This window comes from Tenrec ecaudatus, chromosome 11, assembly GCF_050624435.1.
Source record: "Tenrec ecaudatus isolate mTenEca1 chromosome 11, mTenEca1.hap1, whole genome shotgun sequence".
In the NCBI taxonomy this organism is placed as follows: Eukaryota; Metazoa; Chordata; class Mammalia; order Afrosoricida; family Tenrecidae; genus Tenrec; species Tenrec ecaudatus.
In genome coordinates, this window is record NC_134540.1 from 74,418,264 (window position 1) to 74,444,825 (window position 26,562).

A 26,562-nucleotide genomic window follows, 5' to 3' on the forward strand; every position below is an offset into this window, starting at 1 on the left:
GATAACGTCCTTTCTAGATTTCACATGTTCACAGATGAAGAGCAATTCCTCCTCAGGATGGAAGGACCAGTACTAAAAGTTCACCCATATTTGATGGAGATGATTCAGAGGAGGAAAAATGTGAACTCGGGGTTGACGTTAGACTCGGGGGATGGGATGGGATGAAGATGTTGGCACGTGGCAAGAGCATACATTCTTGGGGGTGCCAAGGTCAGTTTTGGGGATTGAGTTGTGTCAATGAGGTAGGATTAGGAGGATCTTTTCCGGGGGTGGAGGTGGGGGTGATTAAAACAAGCCTGCAAAACAAAAAACAAGCAAAGAGAGACAGAGAGAGATGGAGATCTGTCAGGAACTAAGAAGCCAAAGCTGAAGAGACACAGACCTCCCTTCAGGCCCAGCAGAGACAGACCAAGCTTCCTAGATCTGGCTCTGAATTCAGACTGCTGGCCTTCAGACTGAAAAGATAAGTTTCCGTTTGTTAAACTACATACTTGGCACGTTTCTGTTCTTGCAGCACTAGATGACAAATGACAGCTGCTTGTGCTCTGGGGTCCTGTCTAAGAAATCGTGGCCTAAAGTCAAGTTACAAAGATTGGCATCTGCATTTTCTCCTCAGGGTTTTATAGTTTTAACTTCTACATTTAGATATTTGATCCAGTTGTTTTAGTTAATGTTGAATATGATGTGAGGTGTCACTACCATTGAGTCGATTCTAACTTCTAGCCACCGTACTGGACAGGGCAGAACCACCCCTGAGGATTTCCAAACCAGTAAAAAGCCTCATCGTCTTCCTGCATAGTGCCTGGTGGTTTTGAACTGCTGATCTCATAGTTGGCAGCCCAACACACCTCCTCTGTGCCACCAAGGTCTGAGGTAGAGGCCCAAGCTCTTCCTGCTGCACGTTGATGTCGGATGTCCCAGCACAACATCCTTTTTTTCTTTGAGACCTTGACAATCTCTTTACAGAAGCGTGGCACACACACGGAAAACAAATCGACAGTGGTTGTGCCGGTTGGATGTACTATCACAAAGTGAACACAGCCCAGAAAACACTACCCCTTCCTGTCACTGCCCCAAAGATAACGCTCGTTCTCACTTCCGAGACCAGAGATTGGTTTTTGCCTCTCGGGCATGTGTTCAGTTGCCATCCTGCATTGTGCACATACTGTCTGTGAGGTTCCTCCTGATGGTTATTTCATTTCTGCTGCTGTGGTGTTCTGTCGGGTGCCACTTGGCTATCCTTGAACGTATGGGTTTGCTGATGCCTCTGTCGCCTCCGTGGAGGTTGTCACATGCCATCAAGTTGGTGTCCACTCCTTGCAACCCCATGATTCACCCCATGGGCGCCGCCTGGTCCTGAGCCAGCCTCACCATTGTTTGTGTGTTTCAGCCTCTGGCCAATGAACACTGGCCACGCCCTCCCTGCCACGCCCCTGCCGGTGATACCCAAAAAATCAGAATGTTTCAAAGAGTTTAGCAACTAATAACAATCAGGAAAGGCAGAGTTCTTTTTGGCCTTTGCCATGGCACCAAACCCAATAAAGTCAGAAACGTCAGCGTTATTGAGGAACTAATTATAGCTCCTCTGTGCCTTCGGTGATGGCTTCTGTTCTGAAGGCTTTCCCCGACAAGCTGATCTCACGGCAGGGGGCACGGCCAGGACGTCTCAATGTTTCGTTCTGCGGCCTAGTCGTTTATCATTCCTTCGGAAAGTGGAGATGCCTACTTCAGTGTGACGGGGGAATAACATCTCCCGCTTTCCTTCTTCTCACCCGAGCTGCTCAGAGTCGAGGAAAGAACACGTTCATTGCTTTTGTGAGAAGTCAAGAAAGGACAGCTCGGTGGGGCTGTGGGAAAGTGCGGCCGTGTTATTGCAGTGACCCAGTAACCTAATCAGAGCCGCAGCCTGCGTGCGTGCGTGCGTGCGTGAGTGCGTGCCTGCGTGCGTGAGTGCGTGCGTCACCGAGCGCCCACGTGACCTGATGTGATTCTTGATGTGCAAACCCTGTCTCGTTATCCGGTCCTGCTTTTTCCGTAAGCATTTCGGAAGCGCTGTGTCCTGCGCAGTGATTGTCGGTGTGCTTTTGCAGCGATCCTTCTTCCCGAGCCATCGGCGAGTTCTCCCTATTGGAGAGGTCTCTGACCTTTTCTTCTCCTCATCACTTGCCTGCGGTCTAGGAGAAGTTTCTCTCTGTTTTTGCGGCTGACTGTGCTCATCGTGCGCAACATGCCTAAAATCACGGTGTCTCACTCCCAGATCGGTGCATCTCCTTTGCCTCTGCTGCTGGTGCCCCTAGCCCTGGGAGCCACGATATATACTTCACGGTAATGTTTTCCAAAGAATTTTAACAGAGGTAATGCAACAGCACTCAAGAGACATGCCATGTCCAAGACTGCACGTTGCTGCCATGAGTTCAAGCAGCCATTAGTATATGGTAGTCTACCGTATATACTCGAGTGTAAGCCAACCCGAATACTAGCCGAGGCACCTAGTTTTACCACAAAAACTGCATTAAAAATGTGCTGGAAAACTCAGTTTATACACAAGTATATAGTCATTTAGTAGGAAGTGCAGCAGACAGGCACCCACAAACCAGTAAATAAGCATCTAGTCTATCAAGACATCTGTACTACAGGTTGTCTATCTGTACTGTACCATTACACACCTGGCTGCTTTGTATGCAAGAGACATGGGATTCCTGTGTTGCATGTGGAAAGCTATGGTGTTCACAGTGGTCTGTTCTCTGATAACCTCTTACAGCCTCATGGGACATGAACATATACAAATGATATTGCCCAAACAGACTTTATATATACAGTTCATGACTGTGGTTCTACTTCCTAAGTACGAAGTTAGCCAAGTGAAATAGCAGGTTAGTTTGATTGCCATAGTATTTTGTGCAAATTGCTCAAACTAGGTCAGGGCCACTGAGAAGCAGGACAGCTGTGAAATAGGACAGCTGGGATCAAGTTCATCAGTGTGGCATGTATGCTGGGCCTGTCCTCTGCAGAGCTGTCAAATGTGGGCCTGCAAAGGATCAGGCAGCAGACATACAGCCTTCCTCCTGCTAGGGCCTACTTCCTGCTGGCTATTTTCGTAAGACGGAGGCTTCCTCTCTGCATAACCCGCTAAAATGTACCTGGGATCACTGCCCTTGCTCACTCAGCCTCTGTGATTCCATAATCAAAAGGAAGCAGGAAATTCTTGGCAGACTTTTTGGCAACATATTGTGGTGAAACAGAAATGTAGGTTAAAGCAAAACAAAAGCAAGACCAAGCAACCACCTTTCCCTTACTTATCATCCAGGTGTCACAGGGAGAGAGAGAGAAGAGCCAAGATCAGCATTATTCAGGCATGAGGTAGTTCAGTGGAAGAATTCTCACCTTCCACTTGGGGGCACTGGGTTCCAGTCCCAGCCAGTGCGCCTCAGGGCATAGGCCCTGCCCATCTGTTAGTGGAGGCTTGCGTGTTCCTATGCCGCTCAGCAGGTTTCAGCGGAGCCTCCAGACCAGCAGTTCTCAACCTGTGGGTCACGACCCCTTTGGGGGTCGGACGACCCTTTCACAGGGATCGCCAGATTCATGACAGTAGCAAAATGACAGTGATGAAGTAGCAACGAAATAATCTTATGGTTGGGGTCACCACCGCATGAGGAACTGTGTTAAGGGGTCGCGGCATGAGGAAGGCTGAGAACTACCACTCCAGGCTAAGACAAACGAAGAAGAAAGGCTTCGAGATCTACTTCCGAAAGCCAGCCAGTGAAAACCCCTTACATCACAGTGGTCCAGTCCTCAACCAGCCCTGGGGTAGCATGGGGCTGGGCAGTGATTACCTGCTGTGTCGGGGTCGCTAAGAGTTGATGACAGCCTCTGACAGCTACAACAAAATAACACACACCCGGCATTGTTCAAGGGGGGTTAGCTGTTGTAGCTCATCACAGCTGTCCTTCAAGTCAGTGCCATTTCATAGCCAAGGTGACCAAGGCACTGAGAGCTTAGTCCATTCAACCAGGTCAGCCAGCCAGGAAGATGTGCACTCTAAACCTAGACAGTCTCTCTCCAGATCCCAAGTGCTGAAGCAATAATCCATGTTGTTTCTTCCCAAGAGGTGCTTGATAAAGACTGTTATCGTCATTGATGCCGTAACTGCATGGTGGCTCTTCATTAGTATGTCCATTTAGACTCATGGCCCTCAGCCTTGCCTGTCCATTAGCATTGCCTGAGGGAGCTTTTAGAAAACACGTGTCACCGAGCCACATCCCACAGATCCATGCAGCAGGATCTCCAGGGGTGGGACCCCAGTGGTATGTAGGAACCAGGTCATCCGAGCTTGCAAGTGCTGAGCGTTACATCTTCAGGAGCGTGGCAAGCCTGTTGGCTTCTAGTTGGTAGCTGAAAATTGACCCCGATGGGAGTATTTACACCACAGGAATGGATAGACGGTCCAAAGCAGGGCTTTTTATGGTGAGGGTAGAGAGCCTTTCACCAGCCCACCACTGGGTAAGGTCCAGGCATCATTATGTTTAAAGTTTCCCAGCAGCTGCCAATGTGTGTCTAGGGTTGAGGACTGTGACACAGACATGCTTTCTGCCTTCATGTTAGAGGGATCACACATGATAATGGAGAAAGGATGATTAGATACAGGTGGTTATTCTCATTCTTTCACCCTTACCACCATAAGATTGCTTGGTAATCTTTAGTTTCTTAGCTCTGGAGGTAAATCTTGGCCCTGAAATGCATGCATCTTCTCTTTGCACTTGATCACAGCTAAAAGGCCAAGAAATGAGTCATACTTCGGCTCTTTGAAGCAATCCAAATCAAAACAAAGCTCTGACCATGTTTTTCTGTAGAGAAATTTTATGTCAACAGTGTCTGAGAGACAAACACCCACATGGTGTAGAGACTGGCAGACTGGACATCCTTACTCATCCAAATGTGGCTTCTACGGAGCCTGGCTGACCTGCATGGCCTTGCAGTTAGCAACGGGGCCCTTTAATCACTGCGCAGCACAGCCCTGTCTTCTTACTAAATAGAGTGGAATGACATGCTAGTGATTAAACTCATGTTATCCCAATCTTGTGTGAATCTCAAGCTGGGTAGATGTCATTTTCTCCCAAGCATCACATATCCATGTCTCCTGCCTGCATCTCAGGACTTCAAGCCAGAGTGGAACCAGTTTGGGGATGGCTAACTCCCTAACTTTGTAAAATGTGAGTGTGTCTAAGCAATAACCAGCCTGGGGAAATGAAGGCCTCAGCACCTGGGAGCGGAAGACCCAGAAGCGACACAGTGAGCCCTTTGAGGATCTTGATGCAATGAACCACTAGATTACTGCCAGGACTGTAGAGAGCGACAGACACTCCAAGCCCCCGAGCAGTCGCCATCTTTGAGTGCAGCCGGGCTGTTGCAGACTCTCCTGGTCCAGAGACTTGGTTGCTCTGCAGTACACCCACCGCCGCCCTTGTTTTCTAGGAGGAAGATCCATTTCTCACAGCGGGGACCACATATACTTTTCCATTCCAAGGAGTGTGCTGGTACTACCCGCATCTCAGAGATTCGGCCCAGTTGCGGCTTCACTTCAGCAGCCGTGGCTGAACGGATACAGAGCCAGTTTGAAGCCCTGGTGGATAGTGGGCTGGGGGTCATGAGGCTGCAGAATGAGGAGAAATGTGGACAAGGTCATATTCTCCCAGCCGAGCAAGAGCATGTTGGCCTCATTTTCTGGCTTCTCCTCGCCGACATCCACCCCCAAAAGCACTGCTCCTTGTTCGGGCGCCCCAGGAGTCGTTGGTGGAGCACTCTGGAAAACAGCAACAGCTTACACTGCAGTCGGATTTCTGTGAAAAAGGGACTCTGTGAAATAGTTCCGTTTCCTTTACGTTTTGGAAACCTCTTGACCACATGTGCTCAGCCTGCCGTGCCACCCGTAACCGATGGCACTGTGCACAGCCTGTGCTGATGGAGGCCGGGTTTGAGCACTCCATTGACTGTCGCCCAGTCTGCCGTCTGCCTACCCGCTTGGAGACCTCTAAGTGATGTGTATTTTCTCACAGGTTATGAATTGAGCCTTAGTTTTCAAGGAGTAGAGTCAAATAACTTATATACGAAGTGAACTTAACAGCTTCTTTCTGTATTATTATGCTTCTGGTTTAGAAAGCATCGGGTCTTACAGAATTCTCGTAGAGAGCGCGCTCTAAAAGAAATCGGTCTTCCATTTTCCCATTCCCGTTGAGTTGAATCAACTTCCATCTAAGTGAAGTTATTTTCTAGCTGCAGGGAAAAAAAGAGGAAAAAAACACCTCTTCCTGAACTAACAGGTAATCTGTAATTTGACCCCAGAGGTCAAGAGGAATTCTGCAGAAGAGTGAAGGTGTCGGGAAGGAGAGTGGGAATGATCGATTTCACCTGCGGACTGTCTTTTCCAAATGGTCAACCTGAGGCGCCTAGGAGTCTCAACCCTGTTCCCCTCGCCTCGGCTGGCCTTCCAGAATGAACTGTGGCCGCCTCTGTTTCCCAGGATGCCTTTCTCCACGCGTGCCCCCTGATGGCATGACACTCCCCCCTCCCCCCATGCATCGTGGGAGCCCCCCCACTCTGGCCCTCTTTCGAGGCTCCTCACCAGTGCTGTGCATTAACTGAATGGCAGGCCTGTTCCCTCCCCTGGATCTCTCCCTGTGTTACTGAAAGCTATTAGCGGCTCTTTTGTGCTGCTTTAAAAGCATAAAAGACAAAAATCCAATTTCGTATAATAACAGCCGCAACTTGTTCTCCTGAAACCTCAAAGCAAGATACCTTCCCCGTGGAGCTGAGCACTGCAGAGAATGGTGTGTGATTGAAGGCGTGGAGGTTTCTCACCAGCTCTCTTCATGCATAACTGCAGAGTGGCTGGGTGCGTTCTCCAGACTCCATGCGAAGAGAGACGACCAGAAATACAGGGTCGCCATCAGGTCTCCTCGGTGGCAGTTTCTAGATCATGTGCCTGACCTGTTTGCGTCCTCGGAGGAGCTGTGGAACTGGCTAGCTGTATTCTCTGGGGCATAAACCCTGGGTATTTAGGTTTTGACGAACATCAAGCATACAATCTGCAGAGACGTCTTGCTGTCTAAAGTGGAGTAGAATGTTGCATTCGGGTGGAAGGTGGGCTGGAGGAACAACAAACAGCTCAAGATCACACTAGCTCTACCTGTAATCATTTTGTCAAAGATAACTCAAGAGAACAAAACATCCTTTTAAGAATACAAAAGAACATGCGTGTGTAAGAAGTCCTTTTTGAGCCAAAAATTATCGAAATTTACAAACATGAAGCATGCCTTTAGTACAGAGTAGCTTTGTGAATCACATAGGCCACAGACTGCCACCATCCACCCCCTCCAAATAGATCGATATATCTTTATATAGAGATGTAAATAGATTGAAGTTCTGGCCTTAGAAACAAACAAACAGTCGACTCCTACTCCTGGGGACCCCCATGTGTGGCCTGTCAGAGTGGAGCTGCTCTCTGTAAGTTTTTCCATGGCTGGTTTTTCAGAAGTCGGTCACCAGGACTTTCTGTTGAGGGACCTCTGGATGAAGTCCACTTCCAACCTTGCAGTGACTACCTGAGCATGTAGATCACTTTCACTCCCCGGGGCCTCCCCAGAGCAACGAAGTTAACATAGATTTGTATAGCACATTATACTTCAATACCTGGGGATGCTGGGGCTCGGGGAAGAGGCACTTACCACAAGCCTGGGATGCTTCTGGAATTTTAACCCATCGTTCACCATCCCTGGGCCCAGGGATTTGTAAAGTGCTTCCTTTCCCCTGGGCCACAAGGCAGCGGTTGGAAAAGGTGTGCCGTCACCCCAGCCTTGTTTCTGCAGCCTTGGTAAGTGACAGCGGCCTGACCCCAGTGGGCTGGTGATGCGGTTTTGTCGTGTAGAAACACAAGGGCAAGGATGTGAGTGGATGTAAGTGGCAAGGCTGGTACCCGAGCAGAGGGTGGGGTTGGTTCTCCCTGGGGAGCCTCATTAGAGGGGTGTGAGAGCCTCAAGTGGTGTGTTTTCAGCACTTTCCAGTCTCACTTCCCAGTCCTGAGGAACATGGCTGACTGTACTGCTTCCCGGTGCTTCTTCCATGAGAAGCCCAGAAGGTTACATAAGATTACATCGACACAGCATGTGCTTCCCTTGTTCATTCCAGTTCTGAGAGACCATTGAGAATTAAAGCTTGGTTTTTGTTGGTTTTTTTTTCAGAAGTCTCAGCGCAAACGGAAATCTGTGACATCCAGCAGGACTGGAAGCCTTCCTTCCTCAGTAATGAAGAATTCACCCAGCTGATGTTGGAGGTGAACATGCACTTTAATTGGCAACTTGCTCCGCTGGCAATTAAAAAGTGGCTCCGTGCTGGGTAAACGACAGTTTTTGACCCAGGAAAGAGGCCTTGAAACAAATACCCAATGGAGGGAGGCTCTGCATGCCAGTGCTGATGGCCAGGCTCCCCAGTTGGGGAATAGAAGCAGAAACCCCCAAACTGTACACAATGGCCTGATAACAGTGCACTCTCCTTGTTCTCTCAACCAAAGGACGCCGCATTGGAGTGCCAAGAAGGGAATGGTGTAGTGGGAGGTACCTGGAGCAGGGGAAAGGAGGAAAGAAAGATTACATCACCCTGCACTTATCTGGGAAGCAATGATGTGTATATATATATATATATATATATATATATATATATATATATATATATATATATATGCCGCTCACTGCCACTGAATCAATTCTGACTCAAAGAGACCCTGTAGGACAGGATAGAATTGGCCCTGTGAGTTTCTGAGAATGATATTCTTTGGGGGAGTAGAGAGCCCCCTCTTTTTCCTGTGGAGCTGTGTGGTTTCACCTTGCAGATCCCAGCCTAGCACATAACCACTTCACCACCAGGCTCCTGTGTCCTCTGTTAGTGGGAACTATTTGGGCTTGCCTTACCTGACAGGTTCCCCTCTTATTCATGTTCCCACTTTCATAGGTTCTTCTCTCTTTCTATATCTAGTCGTCAGTGCCTTATGGTGGTGTAATGGCCTGCAAGCTGCAAGGTCGGCAGTTCAAAACCACCAGCAGCTCCTCGGGAGGAAAGTGGGGTTTTCTACTCCAGTAAACAGTTATGGTCTTGAAAACTCACAGGGGTACTATCGGGTCACTGTGAGGGAGTACTGACTCGATGGCAGTGAGTGTGGAGCTTTGAAACCTCCATTTACATCGGATAACTAAGCGGAAAACAGAAAGAAGTTGTGTAAGAAAATGCCAGAGTGAAGATGTCCAAATATTATGAAGTCTCAAAACATTACTGAGCACTCGCGTAAAATGGAAGATACTTAAATCTACATGTGAACTATATTTAAAGAAAATACAGAACCTTCTCCAGAAGCAGTGTGTTTTAAGTGTGTTAAATTTAGAGCAGCTTGTGAAATACAATGTTGAATTAATATATCATTTTGCTACTTTCTATAACTCACTTTATCTTTTCATTTTTGGGGGGGCAGGGAGCATATATAACCTTACACATCCAGCCTTTGGAATAGTTGGTTAGAAAAAATACTTTTTTCCCCTCTGTGAGTCAGTCTAAAGGTATCAAAAATGTTAAAGTGCTACTTACTTATAGAACTTGGGAATAATTGTACATATATAATAATAATAATAAGGGGATTTAACAAAACTGTGATTAAGGAATTAAGTCCTATAAAAGTTAAAAATTGATAAATATTTGGGCTGGAAGTCAGCACAAAGATTCAAAAGACTGAAGCTTCTAGAAAGAGATCGGGGTTTGTATGGATAGAAAGAGTAGGTCTGTGTGCATCATGAACTTTTCCCAGCTCCCAGGATCAAGTCCTCCACACCTACAGGAAGGGACTCACACCAGATGAATAAATTGGATAGGAAATTAAGCCTGCATAGCTCATTGGGTCTTCCACGTGACTAGAGGCTTTGGAAGTGATATGGGAAATCCACCGATTCATGCTTTTGAGTTATCTCTGAGTGCATTAGCCTGGGAGAGATGGGGCTTTCTGCCCCCGTAAAGAGTCACAGTCTCAGAACCCCACAGGGCAGTCCTCCCCTGTCCTGTAGGGTCCCTATGAGTCAGCCTCGACTCCATGACAGCGAGTCTGGTGTTTGGGATATTGGGTTTCTATCCCAATACTGTGCTTCAGTAGATACAGACCAGCCGTGCGTAAGTAGCACTCCCTCCTGGCATGGCTCCTGTGTGGTTCCCCATCACCTGGGCCATGTCCTTATTGCCCACTCTAGAGCTTCATATCATGTGTGTACGGTGCCATCTGCCTTTACACTTTTTTGGGAGTTGGGGGTATAGAGGCGCGTGTATAGAACATGAGGAATCCAGATGCTCTGCCTTGACGAGCCCGGCTGGTCCTCTTATGAATGAGTAGAGAGCCTATGGGACCCCCGGGGAAATACCTGGTACCTGATAGGTGCAAATCCCTCCAGCTCCCCTCCCCAGAGGCACCAAGCCAGGCTCTAGGACGACATACACTTGCAGGTTGAAAGAACAAAAGTGACTTCGATTTGGACCAGCCCACCTGGTAAGATACCGACAGCCCCCCAGCAGCTGGCAGGAATTAGGACTGCATGCGTTCCAGCATGGAGATCCCAAAGAGGGAAAGTTCTTCCAGTCCAGAGGCGAGGGAATGTGCGGCAGTTCTGAATTTCCTGTATTCAGGAAAGCCACAGTAATCTTGTCCCTTGGCCCAGAGTTTGGGACGAGGCTGCCCTGTTTGGGTGGCGTATCTGAAGCCCCCGGGAAGGCTCCTTGCCGCAGACAGCACATCGCTTTGGAATCTCATTGTAGCGATGCGATCTCCAGTGCTGCTCAGGAGCGACTTCTAAACCGTAGCGAGTGTTCTCAAAGCAGTGGCTCAGGGCTCCTCTTCTGCATTTGATGGAAAATGCCAATGAGCTGATGAAAAGTTATCTTCCATCTATAAATACCTTCCGCGTTTGAACACCCACTGGCTTGAAGACTCCAGGAGGGGCTCGGGCTCCGCATGAGAGAAGATCATTTTGTCACTCCTCCTTTCCCAGCCTTCCGATCTGCCTTTTCCAGAAAAGTTCAGCTGACGTCACCAACAGTGCTGTCGTCGCCGACGCCCTAGAAAAAAAAAGTCACCTCTAGGAGGCTTGCAAATCTGACTTGAAAAAGAATTTAGAAAACCCCTGGAGGAAAAAAGAAAAAAGAGGGACCAGGCTGTGCCCTTGGTTCATCGTGTCCCATAAATCTAACCCAAGCGTTCTCACCTCTGTGCTGCTGACATTTTAAAAGAGATTTTTTCATCTTAAATCTTTCTGTACAAAAAAAAACAAACATCCAAACGCACTGCCCTGGAGTCGATTCCTTCTCAAAAAGACTGTACATGGCAGAGTACAACTGCCCCGTGGCCTCCCGAGGTTCTCCATCTTTATAGGAACAGAATGCCTCCTTTTTCTCCTGTGGAGTGGCTGGGAGGTTCGAACTGATGAACTTAAAGTTAGCAATCCCAGATGTACCCCACTCCACCTCGAGGGCTCCTTCAAAAAGCTTGTGGACAAATGGAAGTTAAAAGAGAAAGAAATTATTCCATGAACTTTCCGAAGCCCCCTCCTATGCCAGGATGAAATAAGTGAGCCCAGGGGTGGTTTTCCCAGGAGAGAGAATCCTCTCTACCCTGGCACTTTCCAAGCCCGGGTCCTCCTCACACAGAGTGGGCAGCCTCTGATGCCCGAGGCAGTGCGGGCAGCCACAGGCACATGGGCTTCTAGGCTGAAAGAATGTGTGGCCTGTGCAGATTGTACGTCACACCTTAAGGATCTGGTAGATAGCAGACAATATTCTTCCAGAGCTTTCTCCACCCCCAGCACACACATACACACAAAGCAGAAGTCTCAGAGTTCCAAGATGGTGTATATCAGTGACCCTGACCATTGCCCTGAGAGTCATAACCCTGGAAGCAGGTTACGCCCTTGGAGCTCACGTTCTGCTGAGATGAGCTGTGTGTTCATCAATCTCCTCTTGTGTGTGCAGCCTGTTGCTAGTTCGAGCCCACGCTCTGCTGGTTTACGTTGTGTGCACTTTGGAAATCAACTTTCAGACGTGGCTGGGGGATGTGTTACGAGAATCAGATGGCTAACGCCTTAGGCTTTTTGTACTGCGAGCACCTAGAGCCTATGTACCTAGCTTATTGCAGGTGCTTAGTAAAGACTTTTGAGTATTGGCTGCAAAAGTAAATTGAGTGAAAAGAAGTAAATAGAAGTATTTTGAGTAAATATTTGCAAAAGACTGTTCCAGACATTCTGAAATGCTTATGGATCCAGTTGAATTACACAATACCTACCCCTCTGTGTTTTATTTATTTTTAATTCTGTGGAATAATTTGGAAGTTCTTTAGAAGAAGTTTCTTTAACCGGCATGGATGTAGGCAGAGATCTGTGTTAGCTGATAGACCAGCTCTGTTTCGGTTAAATGTTTATTGTTGGACTCCACGTGATCTCGGGGTCGGGGAGACAGGACTGTGAGCTATTGCTGACACCTTTTAGTGACAGAGGTGGTATTTCTGCAGGGAGCCCTGTGGCGGGAGTGGCTGTACGTCGGGATGCTCACTGCAAGACCAGCAGTTCGAAGCCCCCAGCTGCTGTGCGGCAGAAAGATGCGTTTTCTACTCTCCTAGTCTCCCAAATCCTCAGGGGCACAGTATGAGCCAGAATCAACCCGATGGCAATCAATTTGGTTTTATAGTATTTCTGATTCAACTTGATAGTGTATGTATCATGAAAACACTTGTGTAATTTCCACGACAGAACTCTGTTTTATGATACCATTCGGTCACTCGCTCTCCTACTCTCATTCAATCACTCACTCACTGCCATCGAGTCAATTCTGACTCATAGAAACTAGAACTGCCCCTGTGGGTTTCCAAGACTGAAACTCTTTACGAGAATAGATAGCCTCCTCTTTCTCCCAAGAAGTTGCTAGTGGTCTTGAACTGCCAACCCTGTAGTTGGCAGCTCAGTGCGTAACCGGTACACCCCCAGGGCTCCCTTTTGGGGAACCTTTCCCATGCATTTGCCTTCCCTCTGCCCAGGCCTGACGGGTTCTGTGCAGGGAAAGGTTTTCTGAGAAAGCGTGCAGCTGCTGCACGGTGATTCGTTCTGAGGAGAACAGACCAGAGTCAGGGTGACAACTCGGACCCGTCGCCTCGGTGACACGGTCCTCCGTAGACGCATTCTTAAATCGCTTTCCACGGTCGCGTTCCCACAGGCTTTAGACGGCTTCGTCATCGCAGTGACAACGGACGGGAGCATCATCTACGTTTCTGACAGCATCACGCCTCTCCTTGGACATTTGCCGGTGAGTTCCTCCGCTACCAAGTGGTGAGTGGTCCTTACCTGTCCGCACCAGCAGGGTGGGGGGTAGGGGAAAGGTCTTTGTTTGAGAAGGGGTTAATGAGGGGTCCAGGAGGACAGGGCCAGACCAGAGGTCAAGGTCCTAGGGAATTCCAGGCAAAAGCGTGAGCCAGGCCTGGGACCCAGTGTGTGTGGTTGTTGTTGCCTATTGCCGTGAGACGTCTCCAACTCGCGGCAACTTTATGTTGCCACTGTCCTCGTGGACATTAGTACAGCAGGACCCCGTACTCAACCGCGTCGGCATTCCACATAATCGAATTTCAACACGAAGTGTTGAGGAAACGTTGCTTCGGAGCTCGAGCGCAACATGGAAATCCGACCTCGCGCGTGCGATGTTTGTAAACGAAAGCAGTTCGTGTTAGTTGGCCTTGTTTAAACCGTTTGCAGCTGTGTTCCAAGTGTTTTTGCTCTAATTTTCTTAGTTTTTGTGGCTTTTTGTACTGTTTTAAGATTTTTTAAAAAGTGGGTCCTAAGAGAGATTTTTTGAAAGAATCATCATGATGAGGAACTGGTTCGCCGTGATATCAATATTGTTGATGATCATTTAGTAAAACCTTTAGAAAACAGTTAAGGAAACGCCAACAGCAGACCACATTAGACAGATTTTTTTTTTTTAGATAAAGCCAGCCAGGTCTTAGTGAAAAAAGGCAAAGAAGGGGGAAAAAATTCCTGAAAAGCAGCTCCCAGCTGATTTGATGGGAGGGAATTCCCTTTCCAAACAACGACTCTCTCTGCATCCCTCCTCTCCACATTGTCCACAGGTCCAGACCCTTGACCATCTGAAGCTATGTAGTAGTTAAAAACGACTTAAATGTTGTGTTTCTTATTTAAATTATATTATTTAACTCTGAGCATATTTACTTTGAAATGTCTGTGTAATGTTTTGTAGTAAAAGGCAAGGTTAGGGTAAAAACTTGGTGGTCGAGAGAATGGATTAATCCATTTTCAGTTATTTCTTATGGGAAAAACTGATTTGGAACTCTACTGCATTGCCTCTTGACGCTCCCTTCTAGAAGAGAGTAGTGTCAAGGTCGGGCTTCTTCTGTACTGTGACCACCATGCATGGTGAGTGCTTTCTAACGGCCTCCTGTCATCCAGCTCTATATCCGGCAGGGTTCAGCTGTAGCTCATACAGGTTTCCATTGGCTAATTATCAGAAAGAGGCCACCGGTCCCTCCTCCCACCCCGCCATAGCCAGCCAGCTCAGCTGAAGCGATCGACTACATGTGGCCCTGCTGGACATTTGAAACACGGTGGGGTCGCTTCCAGCCTCGAAGCACCTGTGAGCCAGCAACGGTGCAGAACCCAGCAGAGGGGCGGTGCAGTGCCTCTCCAGGGCGGGACCCAGAATTTGAAAACCGCCTGGAAGCCACAGTCCCTGTGCATGAGGCTAAGCAGAGTCCCAGCCCTGGAAGCCTTTGCAGAGGCAGGTGGAAGTCCTCCAAAGAGCTGCTCGGCTCCCGTGAGGGGGACAACACTGAAAGTGGACATAGGGGCGCTTCCCGCAGGGAACGAGGTTGTAGCAAGTTTGGGCACCTCATGGCAGTGTGCAGCATCAGGGGTGATCCCTGGGAGTTAGAATACTCTGGGAAGACCATGCTGAACCAGGCAGGGCTCGGGGATGGAAATGCATTCCAGCACGCAGAGGGGACGAGAGGAGTGGGCAAGCCCTGCATTCAGAGTTGGAAGCTGCCTCCCACGTCGCAGCGCATCCATGCAGCCCAGAGGAGCAGTTTCGACTTGGCATGGTAGATGTCTTGGAGTTAACGCTGGTCTGTCTGACCTTTGGGTGTCAGCTCTTTCCTGGAACCTGGGTGCCGCCTCCTGCAGTGCACAGGGTTCTGGGGGGCCGGGACAGGCCCGATGGCACTGACGCACAACTTGATGGGAGAAAGAGGAGGCAGTGACTTCCGTGGAGAGTGACACTCTTATTACAGGTTTCATTCGCAAAGTAGCCGCTTCAAAGTAAACAGAACAAAAGAGCCCCCGTCTAGGAAGCCCCCAGGGCAGGTCTACCCCGTCCACAGGGTCGCTGTGAGTCAGCATCGACTTCCTGGCAGGGAGTTCTGTTAGGTTGGCTTTTGTTTTACCTTGATCGCTCTCAGGAGGGGCACCAGCTCACTCTGTGCCAAGGGGGCAGCTTCACCTCACGCAAGGCCTCGGGTTAGCTGAGAGTGATGGGTTGGTCTACATGGTGAATGCTAGGGGCCCTGACACATCATCCCCACTGCTGCTTCTTAAATCCTTTTATTGGGGGCTCGTTCAACACTTATCACCATCCATCCATCCATCCATTGTGTCCAGCACATTTGTACATTTGTTGCATCATCATTCTCCAAACATCTGCTTTCTACTTGAGCCCTTAGTATCAGCTCCTCATTCCCCCCCTCCCTCCCCTCCACCCTCCCTCATGAGCCCTTGATAATTTATAAATTATTATTATTTTGTCATGTCTTACACTGTCTGACATCTCCGTTCACCCACTTTTCTGTTGTCCATCTCCCAGGGAGGGGGTTATATGTAGATCATTGTGATCGGGTCCCCCTTTTTACCCCACCTTACCCTTACCCTCCTGGTATCGCTACTCTCATTATTGGTCTTGAGGGGTTTATCTGTTCTGGATTCCCTTTGTTTCTCGTTCCTATCTGTACCAGTGTACATGCTCTGGTCTAGCCAGATTTGTAAGGTAGGATTGGGATCATGATAGTGGGGGTGGAGGGTAGGGAATGAAGCATTTAGGAACTAGAGGAAAGTTGTATGTTTCATCGTTGCTACACTGCACCCTGACTGACTTGTCTCCTCCCCGCGTCCCTTCTGTAAGGGGATGTCCAGTTGCCTAGAGTTGGGCTTTGTGTCTCCAATCCGCACTCCCCCTCATTGACAATGACATGACTTTTTTGTTCTTTGATGCCTGATACTTGATCCTATGGATACCTCGTGATCACACAGGCTGGTGTGCTTCTTCCATGTGGGCTTCTGTTGCTTCTCAGCTAGAAGACCACTTGTTTATCTTCAAGTCTTTAAGACCCCGATGCTATATCTTTTGATAGCTGCTCTTTGTTGCTGTTTATGTGGAGGAAGTGTGGGCTCTGTGGTGAAGTGGAAGACTAGTCAGTGGCAGACACTGAGTGAGAGGAATAAATTTAGCTCTCCTGGTGGCCTGGGATTCAGATGCCCGAGCCCAGAGCTGTTTGTGTAAACAGGATTTGCACCGTTCCACTTTGTGCTCTTAGAATTATCTGGTGACCCAGTTGCTCCACACGGCTGAGGGAACTTAAAAGGACAGTCCGGAGTTGTGATTTGAAACGACGGAGCCATTGGGCACCACGTCCTCACCGAGGGAGGCTCAGCTGGGAAGGACTCCAGCTCACATTGTTCAGTGCGAGCCAGAGCTACCTTAGAAGAAAGGCCATCTGAAACCAGCCTGCTGGAAACCCGTGAAGCACGTTCTGCAGTGACACACTCACGTTGTGAGACCGGTCAGCCAGACAGCCGTTGGTGACTGGTGGACTCAGCAGAACCCTTACTAAGTGTTTGTGCACAGAGCCCACAGCACACAGACCCCCAAGGCAGCTTGTCCTTACACTCCCCAGAGGAGGTGAGCCAGGGAGGGACGATCACACACTCAGCGCCTGTGTGTTGACCAGGCCTGTCTTCTTCCTCCCCAATGTCACATAGTGTTCCCGTGTGTCTGGAGCTCTTATCTGTACCAGTGTACATGCTCCAGTCTTGCCAGATTTGTAAGGTAGAACTGGGGTCATGATAGAGGGTAGGGTTTAGAAAGCTTTACAGAACTAGAGGAATGTTGTGTGTTTCATCGGTATAATACCGCACCCTGGCTGGCTCATCCCTTGTTACCCTTCTGTGAGGGGGTGTCCAATTGTCTACTGATGGGTTTTGGGTCTCCACTCCACGCCTTCTCGTTCGCATTGATATGATTGTCTTCTGATGCCTGCTACCTGATCCTGTCGACGTCTCATGGTCACCACAGGCTGGTGTGTTTCTTCCATATGGGCTTTGTTGCTTCCCTGCTAGATGGCTGCTTGCTTAACTTCAAGCCTTTGAGATCCCAGACACTATATATTTTTGACACTATATTTTTTAATAGCCAGGCACCATCAGCTTTCTTCACTACATTTGCTTATGCACCCATCTTGACTTCAGCAATCGTGTCAGGAAGGTGAGCATCACAGAATGCCCGAGCAGTCAGTTCTTGAATATCACTCACAGTTCTCTCTAGGATGAGTGAAGGTGAACATTCTCAAAGGAGGTAGAGGGTTAAGGAAGGGAACAGGTAAAATACTGCCATGTGGTAGGCAGTCTTTGTGGGAAAGTTGGTATGTTGGGAAGGGGGCAGGGCAGGCATGGCTCCGAGGCACACTGTGGACAGGACAGAGAGGTTACAGCCCCAGCAGCAGTCGGCATGGCGATTTTTATAGTTTGATGCTTTTTGACATCTCCTATCAGAAATATGAGGAGGCTTGGTGGTGTAGTGGTTGGTGATGGGCATGGTCAACAGTTCAAAACCACTCACAGCTCCAAGAGAGCAAAACTGGACTTTTTGCTCCTGTCACAGTTGTCGTCTCGGAAACCCACCGGGGAGTTGCTATAAGCTGTCATCGTCTCGATGGCAGTGAGTTTGGTTTTTCCATTCATCTGAAGTACGGCCATGCTCCTAGGCCGCACAGTGAGCCTCTGTTACTGGCTCTCCATCAGTTTGACGCTGAATCTAAACCCAAGCTTCTGGTTCTGGGGCTAGACTTGAACCTGCCTCTTTTCGAGGTGAGGTTTTTCCAGGTCTTTCCACTGTTCCTCCTTTCTGAGCTCTCCCACGCGGCTTCTCTGGAATTTCAGCCAGACTTGCAGAACATCCTGAGGGCAGTCCCCTGGCACCCATGAGCTCCTGGTGCAGGCTACTCATCTCGCTTGGGGGCAGTGGAGTTGGTGCTGGGGCAGTGGAGTTCCAAAGAAGGACATGCCTTCTGACAGCCACACTCTGAGACCATCCTCGGGCTGGAGCTCAAGGGAAGACCTGGGAAGGGTAGAAAACAGCACAGGCGTTCACAGTGACCATCGGAAAAGGGAGCCGGCCCCGCATCAAGCACCTAAGGGCTTATCAAGACCCAGCTCAATCCATACCATCTCCTTAAGCCCATCATCTTGGGGTCCACACACCAGGCCCAGTGCTCCCTGGGCTCCTGGTGGGAACTCGCCTCGTTGTGTTTGCCACACGGTCTTGCAGCTGTTCATCCAATTGTCATGATGCCAACAGTGCCAGAGGAGCCTTGGTGGCAAGATGGTTAAGCGCTCAGCTGGTAACCGAATGGTCGGCGGTCTGAATCCACCCAGGGACTTTAGTGATCTGCTCCCATAAAGATTATGGCATCTCCGTGGGGCAGGTCTGCTCTGCCCCAGAGGGTCGCTATGCGTCTGAATCAACATGTGTGCTGAGCGCCATCCTGGTACATCCAGGATAGAACGAGGCAGGTAGGACCCCTGCTCTCCTGGTGCTTACGACGTAGTCCTCACACAGGGTATGCAAGCCATCACCGAAATGATCAAGGAGCCGTGCCACAATCCTTGTGGTCCTGAACCAAATGTTTCTTAAATCTGGAGTCATACCCAGGATGAGCAGTGTGTGTGCGCTCAGCAATGTGCACCATCGGCCCGCGGAGCCCTCCAGCATCCTCGGTGTGCAGATGATGCCAGGAGAGGTCGAAGGAGCCCCTCCTGGTGGCGGAGTGGTTCTGCGTTGGGCCGCTAACTGCAAGGTCAGCAGTTTGAAACCACCAGCTACACCACACCGCAAAAGAAAGAAAGATGAGGCTTTCTACTCCCATAGAGTGTTACGGTCTCTGAGAACCACAGAGGCAGTCCCCGCCCTGTCCTAGAGGGTGGTCAGGAGTCGTAATTGGAGCATGGCAGTGAAGTACAGCTGGGGAGCAGGGTTGGTGGGCCTGCGGAGGTTCGCTTAACGCTCTGCTGTTGAGCAGCTTCAGTGGAGCTTCCAGACTGACATGGACTAGGAAGAAGAGCCTAGAGAGTCATTTCTCAAAGGCCGCCAATGAAAGCCCGACGAACCACAGTCATTCGAGCCACAGCAGGTCATGGCGCTGACTTGGCACTAGGCAGCCGTCCATTCCATGGGGCATGGGGCTGCGACCATGGGTCGGGGCCACTCTCATGACCCGAACCACAGCCGTAGCCACAGCAGGTGCATCCTGGAGGACACGCACTCACAGTTCAAGCTGGCTTCTCTGGGGCTCTCACCCCTCCCCTGGGATGCTCCATCCCGTAGGGATGCTGATGAACTGGGCAGGTGGCATGCCCTCCCCACAACTCCACATTCACTGCACGGAGCCAATTCTGACTCATAAGGATCCTATGGGGCAGCTGGCCTGGCCCTCTGGGTCCCCAGACTGTAACTTCACGGGAGTAGGAAGCCTGCTCTTTCTTCCTCAGAGCAGCGGGTGGGTTCAAATCGCTGACTTTTCCGTGAGCCGCCAAAGCATAGCCCAGCGTGCAAAGACACTTTCCCACAGACTGCTACTGTGTGGCCTGCCAAGTGCCGTGAAGGGAGACCGAGGGCCGTGGCAGCATGAGGTGGTGCGTCCTGTTTTCCCAAGGGGCTGCTCCGAGGGCCACCTCCCAGGAAGGGCCTGCAAAGCAGAGACCTGAAGATACACAGGAGTTGGTTTGCTGGCCCGAATGGAAGTGAGTGCAGAGTATGACAGTCTGAGGAGCACCCTGCACAGAGGCAGCAGATAAGCTGGAGAGGGGGCGTGTGGTGGGGCTGGAGACGCTCTGGGGCAGAGGGGTCAGGGTCAGGCTAGAAAGCCAGAGAGGCCAGACTGTGTGGAGAGTGCTGCAGGCCTTTCTCCAGGACCAGCGAGGTGTGGGGTGGTGCCTTGGTCTGCTCGGAGACTCCCACTGGCTGCTGGTTAAGAACGAATTACACAGGGATGCCCCCCATGCCGCCCCCAGTTAATGCAGGAGGACTGGTTTGGCCACGTCTTTCCCCAAGCAGGAGGTGCTGGTGGTTTGGACTAGGGTGGCGACCATAGAAATGGAGAGAGAAGTGTGTGACGGGCCTGAGAGCTTGGGGGGTAGAGTTGGGGGTGGAAACTGGCCACGTTTGAAGAGTGTTTGGATGTGGAGGAGGAGGTCGAAGGGGAGGGATGGAGAGTGTCACCTGGGTGTCTGGCGTAGCTAATGAGTGGCTTGGCCGTACCACTTATAGAGGCAGAGAGCACAGGGTGGGGGGAGGATGACTTCAGGAATAAGTGTGAAGTCATCGTTCCCAGGGGACATCTGAATGGCACTTAGAAGGTCGTGCGATGAGAAACAGAGAGAGCTGGCTGCATGTGCAGGCCTTCGAGTGAATACGGTCATGTTGGAAGCCACGGGAGTGGGAGACTGAGGAAGAGAGAAGGAGAAAGATGAGGTTTTCTACTCCCGTAAAGAGTAACCAGCTCAGAAACTCACAGGGGCAGTTCTACCCTGTCCTCTGGGGCCGCTGAAAGTTGGCATTGACTCGATGGCAGTGAGTGAAGGAAGAGACAGGGAGTCCCTAAGTAGCACAATTGGCTAACCCCTCAACTAGCAAAGGTTGGCAGTTCCAATCCACCCAGAGACACCGCAGAAGAGAGGCCTGGTGGTCCACTTCCGGAATCTCCTAGGCATGAGCACCCCGAGGAGCAGTGCTGCCCTGTGGCACACAGCCACCCTGGGGCAGAAGCGACACAGCAACCACTGGGTTTCTTTTTGTTACCTACTTTTGGTGATTATCAGAGGTAAGAGAAAGACACACACACACCCCTAGCTCCTGGCTCCCCTGTGCACTTACCTGCCCTGTCTGGCCGGGTAGCCACCAATGGCTGTTTCTACTTTGATTTTAAAATGAAATGAAATCCAACATTTTATGTCTACATCACCCCAGTCGGTCACGGTTCAAGTACTCCGTAGCCATAGGCTCACACTTTACACTCACTGCCATCGAGTCAGTTCTGACTCACAGCGACCCTATAGCACAGGTGGATTCGCCCCTGTGTGTTTCTAAGACTAAGTCTTTATGGGAGTAGAAAGCCTCGTCTTTCTCCTATGGAGCACCTGGGGGTTTTGAACTGCTGACCTTGCAGTTAGCAGCCCAATGCACAACCACTACACCACAGGGGCACCTCAGCCATCTAACGAGTGATTCCAATAAAGGCCCAGGATCTTTGGGGGAGGAGGGGTAGTGCAATTCTAGAGATGGGAGAGCTTTAAGAAACAAGCAGACCGAGCCCTTGGCTACTCTGGAAGAAATCTCACATGCCCCAGGGCCCATGGCTGCTACAGCCCCACCAGAGGGATGACCATGGCCACGTCAGACCCCTCAAGCCAGAGGAAGCTTGTTTGCTCTGTGTAGCTCTCGAACGTCCCTCACTCTTGTGTCTTGGTCCCGTGGACACACACGGTCGCTAGCCACATGAACAGGTGACACTGGAGAGCACAGTTCGAAAGTTGTTGCTAGCTGCTGGTGGGGGGGTGGTGGTCGTGGGGGGGCATCTCCTGGAGACCCCGTACCCAATAGAAGGAACTCTTACCTATCCCTGTGCCCTCCCTCCTCACTGTCCCTTGCAGTTGGGGCCGTGGTGGCCCAGAGGGGCTTCCTGGGCTGGTTTTTTGAGCAGCATATTTCCAGGCCTTCCTTCTTGATCTGTGTCTAGAACCGCTGCAGAAACTGGGGTAGCATCCCAGCAGGCTCCACCGACCTGTGGGTGGGTGGGTCCTGGCGGCTCGCAAAGGGCAGTGGCCGGGACTCCGGGGAGGAAGGTGAGAAGTCTAGCCCTGCCAGTGACTTGAAGCGTTTCCCCAGAAAACGGGGTTGTAAGCTTTTCGCTTCCCAAGTGGGTCCGGAAGTGCTGTGAGGGGTCAGAGGGCTTTGTTGTGATCGCTGCCGTCACTGCTCCTGTTTTTAACCACCGTGCGTGCCTTTTGCTCTTGATTTTCTTTTGCAGTCGGATGTCATGGATCAGAATTTGTTAAATTTCCTTCCAGAACAAGAACATTCAGAAGTTTATAAAATGCTCTCTTCCCATATGCTCGTGACAGATTCCGCCTCCCCAGAATACTTAAAATGTAAGTTGTGCTTTACTGCTTTTAACCAGGCAGATAGATAAGGTTTTCACTTGTGAAAAGAGGTAGCTCTGAATGAAGGAGGGAGGACGAATGTTATAAGAATAATTTTCCGGATGACTCAGAACGCTTGCAAGATCCTGGGGGGGGGGGGGTCGGGGGGCGGGGGATATTTTCCTCTTAAAGCTAAAACTGGAGCTTGGGCCGTGGAAGACACGGAGCTTCTTTCGGTGAAGCTCACAAAGCATGAAGTTTAAGAATAACGGCATCTTCTGCACACATGACAGGAGTTGGTTTTTTCTTAACATGAATGTCTCTTTGTAATGATGCAAAAACCAGCGAACAGTCTGCTGATCTTGTGGGACAAAATAAGGCTAGATTTGGATAATGCCAACGATCTAACTGAAAGCTGAGTAAATAGGTCAAACATCTAAACGCTGCCCTCCTCGGTCTGTCATAGGGTTATTTATGGAATTTCTATGCATGCTTTATGTCATTTCTAAGTTTGGTTTCAAAATCCCTGGCAGCCGGGAGAGAGGGCTGGCCTGGGTGCCTAATGAAATGTGTGTCACTCAATGAGGCAGATCAAGTGGCGCTCATAGGTGCTAGCAGAGGTGCCGTGCACCTGTTCACGCCTCGGTTCGCCTTCTGGGCATCATTTCATCATGTGCCCCTGTCGTACAGCTGATATTCCTTCGAAGCAAAGCAGAACAGGAAACAAGAGACAAAGATTAAATTAAAGAGAGGCGCCTTCTGCGTAGTTTTATTTTAACATACCATATGAACATAAGCAGAACCAATCGGTGCTGACAGCCAACCACCGACATCTGTGAGCAAATTAAGACTAATTGGGTCCAAATACAGAATGCAAGATGCCTCTGAGCCACCGAAAGAACCTTGTACTCCAGAAGGTTCCAAACCCGCCTGAAAAGTCCGTCATGAGGAGCGCTGTCTCCTGGCGGCAGACACTGAGCCCCTGTAAGAATTCTCACAAAAAAACACGTTCCTTGTTTAGTCTGGTATCTGTGTAACGCTTACATTTTTCCCTCCCCCCGCCCCTTCTCTCTTTCTAATGGTCCAGCTGACAACGATTTAGAATTTTATTGCCATCTTCTCAGAGGCAGTCTGAACCCAAAGGAATTTCCAACTTATGAATACATAAAATTTGTGGGAAATTTTCGCTCTTACAATGGTAAGCTTTAATTGTCCTATAATGGCCGCGGGGTCTTTCATTGTGCAACTGTGCACTGGGGGTGGGGGGAGTGGGGGGGTCGTGCGTGCGGCAGAGGGAGGGAGAAGGAGGGTGCGTGGTTTTCCCTCTCGGCTTTTGGCTTCTAGTGTTTCCGAGAGGAAGGTTTGTGCTCGGAAACATTCTCCTCTGTCCCCAAAGCCCGCTCTCCCACCCCTGCTGAGGCCGGGGCCACCGAGCCCCCCTGAAGAGTGGTTAGTCTAGTCGCGTGCAGTGGGGAGCTGGTGAAAGAACCCTGTGTGTGTGAGAAACAAGGTACAGTTGAGAAAGAACAGGCTGGGCCCCCACGCTGAGCCACGCTGGCTCTCCTTGTGGCAGGAAGATCCCTAGCCTCAGTGTCTTGCGGTTAACCTTGTCTCGGAGCTCACAGATCCAGAGTGCAGCTGTCCGATCACGGCGGCCTTTAACCACTAGCCAGCAGCTGACGCTGGATGAGTTACTATGCAGCAGGGTAGTCCAGGCCGTGACGTCGTCTGTTTTGAGATTGCCCCAGATTACTAATTCTTGATTGTCCCAGGTCTGGCCACAGAGACACCAGCTCTAGACTAGCCTGAAAGACCTCTTTGCACTTGTGACCCATCTAAAGTGGGAGCCACGGTGGTGTGGAGCGTGCACATGGGTCAGCCTCTCCAGTTCACCAGCCGAGTCTGAGGATGGAAGCGGTGGCTTTTTATTCCTGTCAAGAGTGACAGTCTCGGAAACTCGCAGGAACAGGTCTACTCTGTCCCATAGGGCACTCTGAGTCAGACTTGGCCCGATGGCAGTGAGCTTGGCTGGGCAATGGGAATGCGGCCCTCGGGCCAGGGATTCAAAGCCTCAGAACACAGCCCCACTGGGTGATCCAAAGCAGAAAGGCCTGGTTCCTGTTTGCTTCGCTTCTCAACACAAAACTTTGAAAGAGCGAGCTGCCTTCCAACACCAATGAGGGAAGAAAGCAGAGGATCGTGGTGGCGGTGGTTGGTGGAAAGGAGAGGAGAGGGAAGGAGGAAAAAGCGTTGTCCAGGAGAAAGATGAGCCGTGGAAATGATCAGGTGGGAAGGTGGGAGACAGGTACAGGGAGGAGACTGTGGTGGTACCAATTCTGGGTCTTCTGTGCCTGTTGTTTAACTCTGGACCCATGGTTCGGTCCATTAGCCCAGTCAAATTAATCCCAGAGTTTCCACTAGATCCAGCCAAGGGTGGGCCCCAAATCTTGACTCAGACTGTCAGATCTTTCCTTCAACCTCAAATGACTCCCTGTTGTCTGTCATTTGCATACATCTGTATGCTGCTTGTAAAAGACTCAATGCTAAACAGCCAGCGTGATCCCACCAGAACGATTTTCAAATCCGGTGTTCAGGGCTGAGGCCATGGCTGACACCTACGCCGCTGTGGGACTTAACCCAGGGGCTCCGGATGCCAATGGCGTGGGAAGTGGTGGGAGGTCAGCTTTCCCAATCAGACTGTCACATCTGGCAAAGCAAGACACCAAAACCTGAGTACGTCTCGTCCCACTCGTGAAAGCGTGCCCAACTTTCCTGAGACGGCTGTGAGGGAGCCGTACAAAGAAGCAAATCATTCATCTGCATGCCCCCATGAAGACATAGAACATGGAAAACCCACACTCACTGCTATCAAATTTAATTCCATCTCATATCAACCACACGTGTGTCAGAGTTTTCCCATAAAGTTTTCAATTGCTGATTTTTTTTACATTTTATTAGGGGCTCATACAACTCTTATCACAATCCATACATATACATACATCAATTGTATAAAGCACATCCGTACATTCTTTGCCCTAATCACTCTCAAAGCATTTGCTCTCCACTTAAGCCCTTTGCATCAGGTCCTCTTTTTTTTCCCCTCTCTCCCCGCGCCCCCCTCCCTTATGAGCCCTTGATAATCCATAGATTGTTATTTTGTCATATCTTGCCCTATCCAGAGTCTCCCTTCCCCACCTTCTCTGCCGTCCATCTCCCAGCGAGGAGGTCACATGTGGATCCTTTTAATCAGTTCCCCCTTTCCAACCTACTCACCCTTCACTCTCCCAGCCTCGCCCCTCACACCCCTGGTCCTGAAGGTATCGTCCACCCTGGATTCCCTGTGCCTCCAGCCCCCATATGCACCAGTGTACAACCTCTGCCCTATCCAGTCCTGCAAGGTAGAATTCAGATCATGGTAGTTGGGGGGAGGAAGCATCCAGGATCTGGGGGAAAGCTGTGTTCTTCATCGGTACTACATCGCACCCTGACTGACCCATCTCCTCTCCTAAACTCCTCTGCTGATTTTTTTTTAAATTTTGAAGTCAATCTCGAGGCCTTTTTATCTGGGGTGGCTTTGAGTGGACTTGAACCTTGGGTTAGCTGCACCACCAGGAACTCTGCACCATCTGCACCACCAGGAACTCTAGAAAATCCAGCAGAACTATAGTATATGAATGGATTTTGAGCTCACAATGGTAAACCCTAATCTAAGAACAATTAGCTCTTGCCCTCAGGAAGAGATTGCGGACAATATGGGTAATGCAGCAAAGTATGGTGAAGAAACCAGATGGTGGCCAGCTGTCAGAAAGAATAGTATCTGGTGTCTTAAAGGCTTCTCTTAAACAAGCAGCCATTTAAGTGAAGTGGCAACTAAGTTCACATGGAAGAAGCGCACCAGCCAGTGTGATCAAAGGATTATAAATAATAAAATCCAAGATCAGAGAAGGGAACTGTTGTCAAGCTTAAGTTCTGTGCATCTGGTTTGCAGGAAGCTATAGATGACAGTGAAAGCCCAAAATCCATTTGC

At 49.9% G+C, this 26,562-nt stretch overlaps 1 protein-coding gene across 6 annotated transcripts in view; it reads left to right on the forward strand.

The window, feature by feature from the left end:
- NPAS2 (neuronal PAS domain protein 2) overlaps positions 1-26,562 on the forward strand; it is a 202,225-nt gene that overhangs the window by 124,797 nt on the left and 50,866 nt on the right. For all 6 annotated transcript variants that reach the window (XM_075563256.1, XM_075563258.1, XM_075563262.1 and 3 more), the window contains 4 exons: positions 8,235-8,326; positions 13,279-13,368; positions 22,424-22,544; positions 23,623-23,733. In XM_075563256.1, coding sequence (XP_075419371.1) covers positions 8,235-8,326; positions 13,279-13,368; positions 22,424-22,544; positions 23,623-23,733 — 414 coding nt within the window. The remainder of the gene's footprint in view (positions 1-8,234; positions 8,327-13,278; positions 13,369-22,423; positions 22,545-23,622; positions 23,734-26,562) is intronic.